The sequence below is a fragment of the Halichoerus grypus genome, chromosome 4 (genome assembly GCF_964656455.1).
Source record: "Halichoerus grypus chromosome 4, mHalGry1.hap1.1, whole genome shotgun sequence".
Lineage (NCBI taxonomy): Eukaryota > Metazoa > Chordata > Mammalia > Carnivora > Phocidae > Halichoerus > Halichoerus grypus.
The window spans coordinates 190,431,002-190,445,800 of NC_135715.1; the positions used below are offsets into that span (position 1 = coordinate 190,431,002).

The window sequence follows — 14,799 nt, forward strand, 5'->3', positions numbered from 1 at the left end:
CCAAGACCCTCCCCCAGGGAGGTTTGAGGGGTGGGGGATGCGCCTGGGGAGCCTCCCCTCAGGGGACCCAGCGGCTGAGCTCTGGGCTATCAGGTGGAAGGACTGACTGATGTTGAGCGTGTTCAGAAAAGGCAGGAAGCAGCTGGGATGCGTGCAACTGTGCTTGATGCGGATCCAGAAGCAGGTGGGAGGGGCAGGGGACCAAGGGGCAGGCGAGGGGGCCAGAGCTGAGAGGGGCTGTTATGCAGGGAGCTAGGGCCTTCCCCAGCCCCTTACCCTCTGTGCACTCAGACCCAGGGGGAGCGGGTCTGACACAGCCACAGCGCACACCACCAGCTAAAAGTCCTGGCTGTCACCCCCCCAGCACGGCCCACAGCCATCGGTGACCAGGGGAGCTGCCCAGTAGGGCCCAGGCTTTGCTGAACTCTGTCCCCAGCAGCATATGTGCCCGCATGGGGCAGGACCTGCACAGGCAGGCGGGGTGCCGGCCGCTCCCCAGTCTCAGCCGACGTAGGAAAGGTTAGAGGCTCTTCCCACCTCCATCCTCTCGCCGAGCCCCAGGAAATGCTCTGCCGAAAACAAGCAGCAGACTTGTAGAAGGAGAGAAGGAGCCCTTCCTTGCACGGCTTTTGAGGAATCTGTGTATGTTTTATGTTTTAAAATTGACTGGGCTCAACAATGTCAGCAGAACAGAAATGTGGAGTCTCGCGCTCTCCAGAGTCAGTGCCCTCAGGCACAGCTGACTCTCTTTCCTGGAATGCCGCCCAGAAGCTTCCTACAGCCAGCAGGCTAGAAGTTCTCTGGGCCCACCCTCCGTCTCTGGAAGAAGTGCGCTCTCCCCCTGCCCTGAGCACAGCAGGGTGTGACAGGCCCTGAGAAGGTCTGCAGTGAAAGCCATCTACCATTCTGCGCCCAGGGTGGCTCACACTTCTCGGGGCCTGAACCCCCTTTTACGGAATAGCGAGGAAAACACTACGCAGGAAGGTGACCTTTGATCAGACCAGGGCTCAGTGTCCGGGAGGGCTGGGGGCCGGCGGTGGAGGGGCGGTGAGACCAGGACAGGTGAGACCAGAGCCACGGCCGGCAGAGAAGCCCCCAGTCAGAAGGCGCCAATAAAGACTAGAATTGTCTATTTTCAGCAAGTTTTAATTTAACAACTTTACTAACTTTCAGTAAAATACATGCCCTGGCATCTAGCCCTACTGGTACCCGCCATCCTTCCTGCCTCCTTGAACGATTCCCTATTTCATGCTTAGAGCCCGTCTCCGACTCCACCTCCACCAGCATCTCACCCGGCATGCGCCCCTCGCATCTTTGTGTAAAGGCAAGTGGGCAGCAGGCCCGGTGCACCGGGGAAATCCCAGGGCAGACTCTTACAGGGGTCCCTGCGAGGGGCCGCGGCTCCGTGCTGCCCCTCAGCTCCTGCCTCTCCTCCAACCCCAGATGAGCATTCCAGTTCCTTGTCTTGGGGTGCTTTTCTTTCTCACTCTGGGGGTGACATTTGACAGTGACCGTGTCGGGGGGTCTGCCGTGGCGGCCACGTGTCCTTTGCACACCGTGCTCTCCGGGAGACAGAAGCGGTCTGTGCACACTCCTGCAGCCCGGTATCGATCCCCGCCTCTCTGCCCAGTGCAGCCAGAGGGGGGCTCAGTTACCAGCAGCCGCTCTGAGTCCTCACCGAGACCCTTGTGCTGACGTTTCTCAGCTTCCTGTTCTTCTTCGGGCAGATTGGCCCACTCGAAGCCTTGGAGCTGTGAAGATCAATCTCATTAACCACCGAACAAAGCAAAAGCATCTTCCCGCCCCTCAAGGGCCATTCCCCTCTGAAAACAAGGTGAGCCACAGAAAATGGCAGGAAAGACGCACCTGCTGGGCTTGGAAGAAGACAGAAGAATTGATTTTCTCGGGTCTCGGTCTGGGCACTAATAGACTCTGGTGACTCAGGGGGAGAGGAGGTTGTAATTTTAGTCACTGGAGGTTGTTACCTGGCACCCCCTGGCCCACAGTGACCCAAGGCTCTTGCCAGCTAACGACTTTTGGTTCGAGCAGCCTGGCATCATGAACTGGCGCCTTCCTGTGCTGATCAGGAGCGGCGGTGACAAGACAACAGCTAGCCCTCGGTCATGACGCATCATCCCTTTCAGATTCAGCTTCCTTGCTCGCTGAATTCGTCACCTCTTCTTCTGTGCTCACTCCCTTACCCTCTCTTCTGGTGCCACTCCCAGCTTTCGCTTGGTATTCTAGAACTCTCGGTGTCAAAATGTGCTTCACGCTCCCTTCCCAGGTCATGTTATGGATGGCGGCCTTAGCTTTCCTTCCAGTGCTTGGGAATTTGGTGCTTCTGCGGTGATGGGCCCCAGATTCCTGCTGGTGGCTTTGTCCTCCGGCCAGTCCCTCGGCTTGGGGGCCCCATTTAGGGTCAGAGGGAAGAACTGTCCTCCCATGGTAAAAGTGTCCACGAGGGAAAGCTCAGTGTCTGGTTCACAAAAAGTGGGTCTTTGGCCTGGGTGGCGACAGGATCACCAGGAGCGCCCCACCCTGCAGAGCCCGGTTTCTGAGGGCCGGGACTGGCCCCAGCACGGGCACTTCTGTAGAAGGGGCGGAGACTTCTCCCAGAGCCCTGCCTCTGAGCACGGTGCACACGGATGACCAGCTGAACGCAGATCTGTTCGTTGGTTTCAGTGTCTCACGGGCTGCGAGCCCACAGATGCCGACAGAGAAGAAGAGACCCTCAGGAGGAAGCTGGAGGAGCTGACCAGCCACATCAGTGACCAGGGGGCCTCATCCGAGGAGGAGGGGAGCAAGGAGGAAGAGGCAGACCTGGACAGGAGCCCCTCCATCAGGGACCTCCCCGGGGCAGCCCCGGAGGTGAGGCCGCCCGAGTGGGCTCGGCAGGACCTGGGCAGAGGCGGGCCCAGGAGGCAAGAGTCTGTGACTAAGCCACTGGCCCACCCCAGGCAGCCCGCCAACGCGCGGTCGGCCCTGGGCCCCAACAAGAGCTGCGTGGGATGCTTAACCCTCGGCCAGCCAGCTGGTCAGCCAGCCCCGAGTTCAGAGGAAAGAGTGCCATAGGATGGGCCCGTCTTGGGGAGGGCCCTGACGTCTCTCCTGCTGGCGGTCATGTTCCGTGCTTCCCTCTCTTAGATGAGCGTGGCTGCAGGCCAGGCGTACAGACAGGAAACCACCCCCCAGGACCCTCAGGACCTCGTGCAGCCCGGCAGGACCACAGACAAGGAGCTGCTGGAGCTGGAGGACAGAGTGGCCCTCACGGCCTCTGAGGTTCAGCAGGTGGAGAGCGAGGTAGCACCAGGCCCGGGGGTGGGGGGCTCCCCAAGTGGCATCGTGGTGGGCCCTGAAGTTCTGGAGGCTGCGGACAGCCTACCCGAAGCTCCGGAATAGGAGCTTGGGGGTTTCCGTGGGAATTGCCCATCCCACCACCCCTGTCTTCATCCCATTTGCCTTGGTGAGAGGCAAGCAGGGTTTTCATCCCTACAGGAATGATGTTGACGCTTACCCCTCCCTGTCCCAGCAGGAGGGGGCTTCTTCAGAAGCAGGCTTAGGTCTGAGGACAGCGCTGGGGCTCAGGACCAGACTCTGACACAAGGGCCATCCTGTGAGCCCGAGTGTGGGTCCAGGACTTGAGTTCGGGTGAGGGTTGTGTCAGTAGCCTACAAAGGTCAAAGGACAGAGCCAGGGTCTCAGGGACACCCGAGGTGACTGGGCTCTGCCCTGCCCTCCCCTTGGGGACCCCCAGAGAAAGAGGGTCTGCCCCTCAGGCTGCAAGGGGAGCCAACACCCACGGCCCTCTCTCGCTTCTGCTCATCAGCAGGTGGCCACCGGGAGTAAGGAGCGTGTCTCCAGAGCTGTGCTCATTAGGGGGACAAGCCAGCCCGAGGACTTTGCGTTCTTTTATTCCTTCTTGCTCGGCGAACAATTTCAAACTCCTGAAAATGGCAGGACACAAAAGACACAGCTGTCGCATTCTTAGATGGAGCCCCTGCCTTCATGGAGGCTTATGCTTTCGTGGGAGGAGATAGAGGACAAGCCAACGGCCAAGGAGCTCAGTTCTTGAAGCGAGCTGTGCAAACAGGAAGTGAGGGTGGCTCGGTGGAGCCCCCAGGTGGGCTGCTCAGGAAGGGTTATTACAAGAAGAAGGCAGCACACATGTGCAAAGGTCCTGGGGTGGTCTTGAACTTGGCGTGTTCAGGAAGGAGCAGTGAAACCCTGAGCCTGGGGCAGAGGGATTGAGGGGGAGAGGGTAGGAGGCAGGTCCAAGAGGAGGGCAGAGTCCAGAGAGCCGTTGGATGGATTAGAACAGGGGTGATGGGGCCTTGTTTCTGTTTCCAGAAGTTTCCTCTGGCTGCTGTGGGGGCCGATTTAAAATGATGTCAGGAAGGCAGGCTCTGCCAGATGCCAGCCAAGCCTTTGCCCAGAGTGTAGCGCTGTCCCTTAGAGCTGTGGTGACACTGTCCCCAGCACTGCCCCTCCTGCCGTGCCTGGGGGGATCCAGGCTTCCTGATGTGCCGAAAGTGTGCAGAGCCCCCCTGCTCTTGTCTGGAGGGTGACCCGCAAAGAACAGCAGCCCCCTCCCCGACAACCATGGAAGATGCATGAAAATGGGCCCCCAGGAAGCACGTCTGTCAGGACCCCTATCCTAAGGGGGCCGTAACAAAATCGGTGAACGGGCGGCTTCTCTTCCTGGACTGTGATGTCGAGTTGGCACATCAGAGTGACGTCCGTGTGTCTGTCCTTTTTCCTGCCAGGTCTCCAACATCAAGTCCAAGATTGCTGCCTTGCAGGCTGCAGGGCTCTCGGTGAAGCCGTCGGGAAAGCCCCGGAGGAAATCCAACCTCCCTGTGAGTGCAGGGGCCCCAGCGCCCGGCTTTGTGCCCAGAGCCCCAGCCACCCCGGCCCCCCAGCCGCTGCCCTCCCCACCCCGGGGCCTGAAACCAAGAGGCTGGCTGGCCGCCTCCCTTCCGGCCCCGCCAGCCTGGCTGGATGTGACTGGAACAGATTCTCCGGGGACGGCAGAGAGGGCGCTGCCCCTCCCCAGCCCTGCGGCAGGTCTGGGACCAACACCCTTCTCCCCAAAGTCAAGCTGGGGTCCCCAGGCCGGTCACACTGGTGGGGTAACCTGGCAGGCGAACACAGTGTGGTCCCGGGAGAGCCCCAGGTCCGGCTGCAGGTGATATACAGGATGCCCAGTACATCTGAGCTTCAGATAAACGACCCGTCATTTTTGAGCGTACGTATTTCCCGTGCGATACTTGGAACATACTTATAAACAAACCTTATTCATTGTTTATCTGAACTTCAGAGCTAACTGGCTACTCTGTGTGTTACTTTGTTGAACCGGGTGCGCTGGGGCCTGACGGCCGTCCCTGAGCACCTAGCCCCGTGTTCAGGGAGAAGGGCCGTCCCTCTGTCCCTCCAGCCCCCCTGTGACGGGGGTCAGACAAGCAGCCATCAGGTACAGGCTTTTTCCTTGTCCTCCAGATACTTCTTCCCCAACTTGCTGGGAGATTGGACCAGAGTCCTAAGGATCCGAATGCAGACCCTGCGGAGGAGGTATGGGTCGTCGCAAGAGAGTGGGGCGGCTCTTCCAGTCACGGGACAAGCCCGGGCGGTGGTGGGCTGACCCGTACGGACTGTGTGAGCTCCGCCAGCCCCGCAGGACGGCGTCGTCAGAGGCGCATGCTGGGACAGGGTTGGCATCAGACTGTGGGGGGAAACCCAGGAAAATCCAGCTGGGGAGCGGGAAGGTGAGGCAGAGAGGGAAGGAGGCAAACCCCACACAAGGTGTGTTTGGCTCAGAGGGACGCACCGGGCGTTGTCCTGCGTGGGGGCAAGGAGGCCGCGTGCACCCCTGCACGCCCGTCCCTCATGGACGCCGTCCATTCCGGGCTCTTCCTGGCCCTGCGCAGGCAGGCGGGCTCCAGCGGGCTGGGGACAGGCCCCATCTGGGAGATGCAGGTGCTCTAGCAGTGGACGCATCAGGAGCCCAGGCGCGTGCGGTGGCACGGGGACCAGGGGTGTGGGAGACGGTGGCCCCGTTCACAGCGTGCAGGGGAGGCGCCGGCCGGGAGTGAGCCCGATCTCCAAGGTGCAGGTGGTGCGGTTAGAGGTGTGGTGGGAGGCGCCATCCCTGGTGCCCCAGAGAGAGTGGCGTCTGGTCCCAGTCCTGCCTGATGCCCCCAGGAGCCATAGCGAACACGCGGTCACGTGTGTATCGTGACAAGGACGCTGGGTAGCTCTTTACAGGTAGAAACAGTGCTTTTCCCGCTCTTCCATTTGAGGTTCACAAACCTGGTGAGGAGGCATTGGGATTAAGCCTGTTGTCCCGATGAGCCAACCCAAGCTCAGGGAGGTTGACGTACTTGACTGAGATCACACAGACCATAAGGGACGGAGGGGTCTCGGCCCAGGCCCCCTGGCCCTGACCTCCCACCCTCTTCTGGGGACCACGGTGCTTCCTGACTGGCTCAGGGAAGCCCAGCCCCAGACGCCTCTCCTGCAGGCCTCCAGGTGCAGCCCACAAAACCAGCCAGGCAGAATCTCGGGGGCCGGACGTTGGGAAGATTTCCAGGGGGGTCAGGGCACCTGCTCGTGCCCGGAGAGGCAAAACAGGGAGCGGACGATGCCATCACGGAGAGGCTGTCAACGGGAGAGTGAAGGGAAGGCATGGGGACCAACAGCCATGGGCACTGGGGACATGTGAGGAGCAGGTAGTCTCCCAGTAACCCTGAGAAGGGGCTAGTGGCCCCTTTTCCAGACAAGGTCAGAGAGGACACACAGTCGTCCACATCACGGGGGTGGGTGGGGGGTACCTGGATTTGAACCCAGGTCTGCGGGGCTGAGATGCGTGCTGTCCCTGCCCTCCCACCCACCGTTGACAAATGTAAGCGTCTCTTTTATGCTCTGGCGTTTGGTGCTTCATTTATTGATACCGTGTATTTTAATATTGACAAAAGTTCTGATATTGCCTAAGAACAGAAGACAGCTGACCGGATTCACTAGAATCTGGAAGAACTGTGAGAAGTCCCAGTTTAGCTCCCAGTGTTGCTAAGGATTACAGTAGTTCAGTGAAGCCCTGAGATGTCTTCTTTCTTCTAGGTGATGACAGCGCCCTGTCTTCTCAGAAGGAAGTTCGGTAATTCCCCGAAAAGTCAAGGTAAGAGTTAGCGGCTTCCCTCAACCCCGACGGCCTGGGAGATGAGCTCGAGGGTGTGAAAGTGGCCAGTGGGGGTTCTGCATTTCTGTGTAATCTCTGGGACACAGCATCCCATGCCCCCGGGGCCTGAAGGACGACTCCCCAAGCCGCTCCTGCCAGGAAGCATTCCAGTGGGTTGGTGTTCTGGAACCCGCCTGGTTGAGCACGCAATGGGCGTGGCGCTGGCGTTTCCCACGTTTTGCATTGTAAACTGCTCTAAGGCTTAAGCAGCTCCCAACCTCCTCATGCAAAGCAGAGAAGGTAACTTAGCTTCCCTTGATGTCTCAGTGGTGACCAGGACATCAACTTTGCTCCGCGACCAGGGTGATAGGCCTGGCTGCCTCGTCCACGGTGCGCGGCCGGGCTGTCGGGGAATCGTGTCTTGCTCCCCTTGCAGCCCACCCGAGGATCACAGAGGGAAGCAGCCCCTTTCCCAGGTCAGGGTCCAGTCCCTCCGCCGCTGTGTCAGGCCTCTGAGCCACCGTGGCGTCTCCTCTTGTCCCTGCATCTGAGCTCTGCCCTCACCACCCACAGCCACGGTCCCAGCACACAGAGCTCTCTATGTTCCTCTTCTGCTCCCGAACAATCGTTGGCTCCCACCTGCCTGCAGAATGAGTGGGATTTCTTAGCACAGCCTTCCAGACCCTCACTTTCTGCCCCACACGGGACCCCTGGGTGAACAACACACACCTCACAGGCACATGGGGGTGTCGAGCGCTCTGTGCACACACACCTCCGTACCTTTGCCTGGGCCGGGCCTTCTGCCCGGAGCGCTCCTCGCTCCCTTTCCTACCCGCCTCTGCCCTCTGAAGGCCAAGTGCAGCGTCCCCTCCCAGGAGGTTCTCCGCCACCTCCAGAACATTCTCCACCACCTCCTCAGGGGACATCTTTGCACACCCCTCTTTGCACCCAGCTCTCCTCCGTGCAGCTTCCTCTTTGCACCCCAGAGCTCCCCGTACCCGGGCAGGTCAGGCCAGAGACAGAGCTGGTCCCGAGGCCCTTTGAGGCGAATCCCTGACTCAGGGCCACGAGCGGGGTGACGGACTTTGTCAGCGAGGCCACCTGCCGCGGAGCTGGGAGGAGGCTCCTGGCGCACATGCACCGGCACTGGGGGGAGCTTCCAGCAGGCCCCGGGGCTACCACCCAAGTGAAGGCTCATGGTTGCAGCGGGGGGCCACGGGGCGAGCGCCTGTGTCAGTCAGAGGCCTCTCACCTGGTCCCGGGCCCCCTGGAGCCGGCGGGCTTTCCAGGGACTAAACGGCCTGGCTGCAGCTGCTGGTCCCCACACTCCTCTCCGGTCACCACGGCCAGCCTCGGCGGGGTGGCTTCTCACCCGTGTGCCAGACGTCCGTCCCCACACGGGAAGGGTTCACTGCCCCGTAGCTGGGATCGCTGGGTTAGCAGCACCCTCCACAGAGTTTAGGAGCAGGAACGGGGGCAAAGCCCGGCAACTCGTTCTCCGCCCACAGTGGAACCCTGAGCTCGTTCGCCAGCCCCCTGCCAAAACGCGACACTCAGCCCTGCTGTGTGGCCTCTGCCAATTTCCGTGCTGTAAACACTCCGCCACGGCTGATGTCAAGCTGCCACCTTGACGTCAGGGGACACGGGGCTGGGCAGAGGAGACGTGGCCCAGCACCCCCCCCCCCCGAGAGCAGGTGCATGTCAGGCAGGGCCCCCACTACACCTGCCAGAGGAGGAAGGCCCCCGGGATTTGCTCACTTGTGCCCATGAACACAAACGGTTGACTAGGATGTGAGACCAAATGCCGCAGCTACACGACCGAAGCCCTGGGGGGGGACCCTCTTCTGAGGGGCAGGGTTCCCAGACCCCCCAGGCCCAGGGCACTTCAAGAATTAAAGGAAACGCAATGGCGTGTTGTGTTTCACCCGAGGGAGCATTTCTGGAGCCGAGAGATAGGAGAGAGGATTTTAATGCTCGCTCCGAGGCAAGGGAGAAAGAAGTGTGTTTGCACAGCTGCTGACATGCTTCTGTGCCCCTGAAGGTAAAGACGGGGCCTCCTTTGGTCGGCAGTCGGTGTACCGCGGGTCCCTGACACAGAGAAATCCCAACAGCCGGAAGGGGGTGGCCACCCACGGCTTTGCGGTAAGCTTGTCTCTTCCCTCCTGAGGCGGCTTGGAAACTCCCCGACCCGTCAGATTTATGTGTTGGTGTTAAGACTCCAGAGCAGAGAAAATGGGGATAAACTAACAAGTGAAATCAGCAAAAGATTTATAGAAAAATTGAAAACATTTCTTAAAGGTACCAGAATATACCAGTGATAGGGGTCCCCGCTTACCCTGGGGTGGGTCTCGGCTTGGGGAAGGGGACCATCGTGACACAGTGAGGACACTCGGGGGAGGGGACTGCTCACGAGACAGGACGTTCAGGGGAGGGGACTGCCCATGAGACAGTGAGGACATTCGGGGGAGGGGACTGCCCATGAAACAGTGAGGATGCTTGGGAGGGGACCGTCCACGAGACAGGATGCTCGGAGGAGGGGACCATCCATGAGACAGGGCGCTCGGGGGAGGGGACCACCCACGAGACAGTGAGGACGCTCAGGGGAGGGGACTGCCCACGAGACAGTGAGGACGCTCAGGGGAGGGGACCGCCCACGAGACAGGACACTCAGGGGAGGGGATCGCCCACGAGACAGTGAGGACGCTCGGGGGAGGGGACCGTCCACGAGAGAGAGAGGACACTGTCCTCACAGCCCCAGCAGCTCACGAGTGCTGTAAAGGTCATTCAGCAAAGCACATGTGCAGATGCTGGGGTCAAGGCTGGGGTCAGGTTCCATGGGGGAGAGCGCTCTGCAGAGTGCCCCGTCCTGGCCCCCCCCCAGAGAGCTGGTGAAAGCACCAGCTCCCCCCGCATGGGCGCTGCCTGCCCGAGGCAGCCCCAGCAGCACTCGCAGACATGGCTCCGGGACAGCTCAGAAGAGCCCATCCCTTAGGACCTCAAGGTCACGCCCACAGCCTGGGGATGGGCATGACGACTCAGTGCTGGTGGCCACAGTCAAGGCCCGAACCCCCGCGACCCCGGTGGCTCTCCACTCGCGCCTCCTGCCGGCGCTTTATTCTCTCCGTGAACTCCATTCTTAAAAAAGGGTTTCCAAGCATCTCACGCCGGGGATGCACGACTACAGCGAAAAGGCTGATCCTAAGTGTGTGAGCTTATGCCGGCCGACAGGGAGGTGGGTGACACCGCCATCGTTTGGCCGCCCCAACAAGGGGACGAGGGGACGTGTGTAGGGGGAGATGGCACAGGGTAGAGGTGCCCGCGAGCCCACTTTAACCAGAAGGAGCTGTCGGGACTGTGGCCAGTGCAGGGCCATCCCAGATGGAGGGCTGATGAGCACTAATAAGAAATTGGCCAACAGGGACTTGAGAATCTAAATGCTTTCAGGTTAGAATACAGCTCCTTGTGTTTCAGAGCCTTACATTTTCGGATACTTTCCATCCGTACACCCCCTCTGATGACAGGCCAGTGCCGCTAACCCAGCTGGGGGAGCGGAGGCAGAGTCGCTGCGCAGAAACTGCACAGGGATTGACCGGCACCTCGGACCAACGTGTTTGTGTGTCTGCGTGTTGCTGTGTGCACTCGTGTGTGTGTGTATGCACGCTCGTGTGTGTGCGCACACGTGTGTGTCTGCGTGTATGCACGCCTGTGTGTGTACACTTGTACGTATGCGTGCCCACGTGTCTGTGCATGCGTGCACTGTGTGTGTATGCTCGTGTGTGCGTGCACACATGTGTCTGCGTGTATGCACACCTGTGTGTACACTTGTATGTGTGCATGCCCACGTGTCTCTGTGCATGTGTACATGCCTGTGTGTGTGCACGCTCGTATATCTGTTGCGTGCCCACGTGTGTGTCTGTGCACGTGTGCACGCTCGTGTGTGTGCATAGGTGTCTGTGTGCACACCCATCTTGCACAACTATGTGAGTGTGTATTTGTGCTCCACAGAAACCCGTGATGACCCACCAGCCCTAAAGGGGGAGCTTTGTCGGAACAGGACGGAGCGACCCGGGGGCCCCAGCCCTCTCCTTCCCTCCGCCTCACCGTCCAGTTCCTCCGTCTGCCCCGCGCTCTGTGCTGCACGCAGTCCGGGGAGAGACAGGACGCAGCACCGTCCACCAGGGACCCCCGCCTGTGAGGGACCAGCGTTCTCAGACCCTCGGCTCCTCACCCACGTTCACGGACGACCTCCGCCTCCACCCCTGCCGGTCCGCTCTGATCCGTGAGAAACATCTAAGCTGACCTGGCTTCCCTTTAGGACGGCGTTAAACTCTTTGAAGGACAAAAAGAACATTCTCAGTGTGATCTTTTAGTCCTTTCCCTGCTGGCTCGGTGCAGCACCTGCTGTGTGTGTACTCCACGCGGTGGCAGGGTGCCTGTGTGTGCGCGCGCGCGTGCCTGTGTGTGCGTGTGTGTGTGTGTGCACGTGTGTGCCTGTGTGTGCGTGTGCGTGTCTGTGTGCACGTGTCTGCATGCGCGCACCTGTGTGTGTGCCTGTGTGTGTGCGTGCGTGTGCCTGTGTGCGCGCGCGTGCGTGTCTGTGTGCACGCGCGTCTGCATGCGCGCACCTGTGTGTGCGTGTGAACGCGCACGCGTGTGCCTGTGTGCGTGCGTGTCTGTGTGCGCGTGTGTGCCTGTGTGTGCACGCGCACGTGTCTGCATGTGCACACCTGTATGTGTGTGTGCCTGTGTGCACGCGCGTGTGCTTGTGTGTGTGTGCGTGTGTGTCTCTGTGTGCATGTGCGTGCACGCGTGTGCCTGTGTGCGTGCGTGCGTGTCTGTGTGCGCGTGTGCCTGCGTGCGCGTGCATGTGCCTGTGTGTGCGCACGCGTGTGTCTGCATGCGCGCACCTGTGTGTGTGCCTGTGTGTGCACGCGCGTGTGCGTGTGTGTGCCTGTGTGTGCATGCGTGTGTGCGCGCACGCGTGTGCCTGTGTGCGTGCGTGCGGGTCTGTGTGCACGTGTGCCTGCATGCGCACGCGTGTGTCTGCAGGCGCGCACCTGTGTGTGTGTGTGCCTGTGTGCATGTGCGTGTGCCTGTGTGTGCATGTGCGTGTGCCTGTGTGTGTGTGTGCACGTGTGCCTGTGTGTGCGCGCGCGTGCTGTCGGACAAGGAAACCCGGCATCCAGACGAGTGACTGAACTCATGGCCAGCTGACCCCCCCGGCCCCCTCGCAGCTATTCTGTGGGTTCACCTGTGGCTCACAGCCCGGGAGGAATTCCACTGTGGTCAAGGGCAGAGCGAGCACGTGGCGGCAGGTGAGCCTCCGATCGATGCCCAGGTGCAGGCGCGGAGGGCGTGTGGGAGAGGCGGATGCTGGAGCCCAGGACATGCAGGCAGGAGGGTGGGGTCCGGCCTGGTGCTGCCGCTGCTGTGGTGACATCCAGCGGGACAGAGGGCCAGGACCAAGCAGGGATGCCTGCTGGGCACCTGCCGTCCGTGCTGTGGGTGAGCTCCAAGTCCTCCTCCACCTGGGACAGTCTGGGATTCACGGTTACTTCTGGGTGTCTGTGTGGCTCATCCGGTTTTCAGGGGAGCCTGCTGGGACCCTCGGGGCCGCCTTGGAACAAGTAACCGTAATTGCACCCCCTCCCCAACTGAGCACTGTTAACGTGCTTCACAGGAACTCACGTGTTTAATCCTTGGATTAAATTTAAGCCCATTTTGTAGAGGAGGACACTGAGCCCCGAGTGTGAGGCAGCCTCCCCTGGAGCGAGAAGCTACCAGGTGATCCTGATACTTTCTAAAGTGACCTTGGGCCAGCTTTAACTTTTCCCTCTTAAATTGCTTGGTGTTTGTGTGCAAATGAACTGGGAACCAAAAGCAGATGGAGAAGTGGTGCCCGGGAGCCTCAGAGGGCGAGCGCGTCTCCCCCCGACGGTGGACAGAGCCCCACTGCACCGCCACGCAGACCCTGGACCACGAGCTTTGCGACCCGGGAACCTTGAGAGGCCTGTCGGTTTGGGGGACCCCATCCAAGGCAGGCCTCTTTTCTCCAAAGCGCCGTGCTCCTGCTTCCCCCCGAGGACACCTGCCCATGCTCTAGGCCTGAGCCCGCAAGTCTGGCCGCATCCATGAGCTTCCTTGTCTGGGTTGTCTTTGTGCTGCAACAACACAGTTGAGTATCTACCATCCGGCCCCTTACGGGAGGGCTCGCCGACTCCTGGCCTCTGTCCCTGACTCCGGCAGCAGGGCTGGCCAGGGCGAGGCCTGCACACCAGCCACCGCCCGGCCCCGCACTCTCCGCCGCCCTCCACCCCTGCACTACCCACCCCCCGCGTGTGCGGAGAGAGGCGCGTCGCCCCGCACTAGCGCGGTCTTGGCAAACACTGAAGACGTTACAGCTTGGAGTAAGGTCTCCCACTGTGGAGACCGGGAGTCCAGAATCAGCGGGTCAGCAGGGCCCGGCTCCCTGCAGAAGCTCCAGGACAGGCTCCCTTCTCTGCCCCTTCCAGCCGCGGGGGCTCCCGCCATCCTGAGCCTGTGGCTGCATCACTCCAGGCGGCGGCCCCGTCCTCACACGGCCTCTGTGTCCGTCTCAGGTCTCTCTCGTGAGGATGCTTGTCATTGGCTTTAGGACCCATCTCGATTACCCATCTTCTCATCTGGAGATCTTTACCCTAATTACATGTGCAAGGACCCTTTCCCCAAATGAGTTCACATTCACGGGGTCCAGGAGCGAGGGTGAGAGTTTGGGGAGCCACCATTCAGCCCGCTCTAGCTAAGTTGGGAAACCTCATCTGCTGACGGAGTGGAACCCCCCCATCCAGACCCTAAAAGAGAGCACGGAGCTGGCAGAAGGGGCGCTGCATACTTGCAGGGGAGCGGCCTCCCCCCCAGCCACCCAGGGAGCCCTGGGCCCAGGCACACGCTTCACTTCTGAATGCAGCACGGGCAATGGGCCTCCCTCCCTGCTCTGCCCCGCGGCCCACAACACAGCCAGCTGCCCCCCGTCCTCCCGGCCCCCGCCTCCGTGGACACCCTCCGGTGCCTGTCCTTACTTCACCTAGGAGCAGACTTAGCGCTCCCTGCCCCATCAAGGCCAGAGAACCCTTGTGCAAGTAAAGCTCCAGTTCCACCAGTTCAGTTCAGGGAAGGGAGACGGGGGAGGGGGAGACGGGTGCCCGGGTGCAGAGCGGCCACTGCCAGACACCCCAGGGCCCAGCCTGCGCTGACACAGCGGAAAGCTTCGGGAACAACGGCTGTGCGTGTGACCTCGCCAAGCAGTAACTTGGGGGCCCAAGCACAAGACAACCGCACACCTGTGGGCGCCCCGTGGCTATAATGGTTAAGCCCGCAAAGCACCCACTCCACGCCGGCCTTTCCAGGGCTAATACTACTGCTCACAGCTCAGACAGAGCCCCGAGGCTGCATCCCTGGCTCTGGGGAGGGCTTCCTTGGGAATCAAACAGGCAGCAGAGACGAGAGTCAGCCTGGTCCCCAAGGGGTGATGAGGGGAAGAGTTTCCTGCCCCCTGAGTGGGTCTTTTCCCAGGCTATTCTCCATCCAGTCTCTCACTCAGAGCGAAGGTTCAAGTCCACAGTGCTTTGCTGGGAGGCAGGTGCCCTGCA

At 60.8% G+C, this 14,799-nt stretch overlaps 1 protein-coding gene across 3 annotated transcripts in view; it reads left to right on the forward strand.

The window, feature by feature from the left end:
- The window catches only part of MLPH (melanophilin), a 40,953-nt gene extending 29,434 nt beyond the window's left edge, over positions 1–11,519 (forward strand). For 2 of the 3 annotated variants that reach the window (XM_036065472.2, XM_036065473.2), the window contains 7 exons: positions 2,683–2,868; positions 3,145–3,300; positions 4,764–4,856; positions 5,497–5,568; positions 7,114–7,171; positions 9,213–9,313; positions 11,177–11,519. In XM_036065472.2, coding sequence (XP_035921365.1) covers positions 2,683–2,868; positions 3,145–3,300; positions 4,764–4,856; positions 5,497–5,568; positions 7,114–7,171; positions 9,213–9,313; positions 11,177–11,203 — 693 coding nt within the window. In that variant the 3' untranslated portion in view covers positions 11,204–11,519. Of the gene's footprint in view, positions 1–1,705; positions 1,835–2,682; positions 2,869–3,144; positions 3,301–4,763; positions 4,857–5,496; positions 5,569–7,113; positions 7,172–9,212; positions 9,314–11,176 lie in introns of all 3 variants that reach the window. The other variant, XM_078071504.1, reaches the window with a different exon arrangement.
- Positions 11,520–14,799: the final 3,280 nt, after the last annotated feature.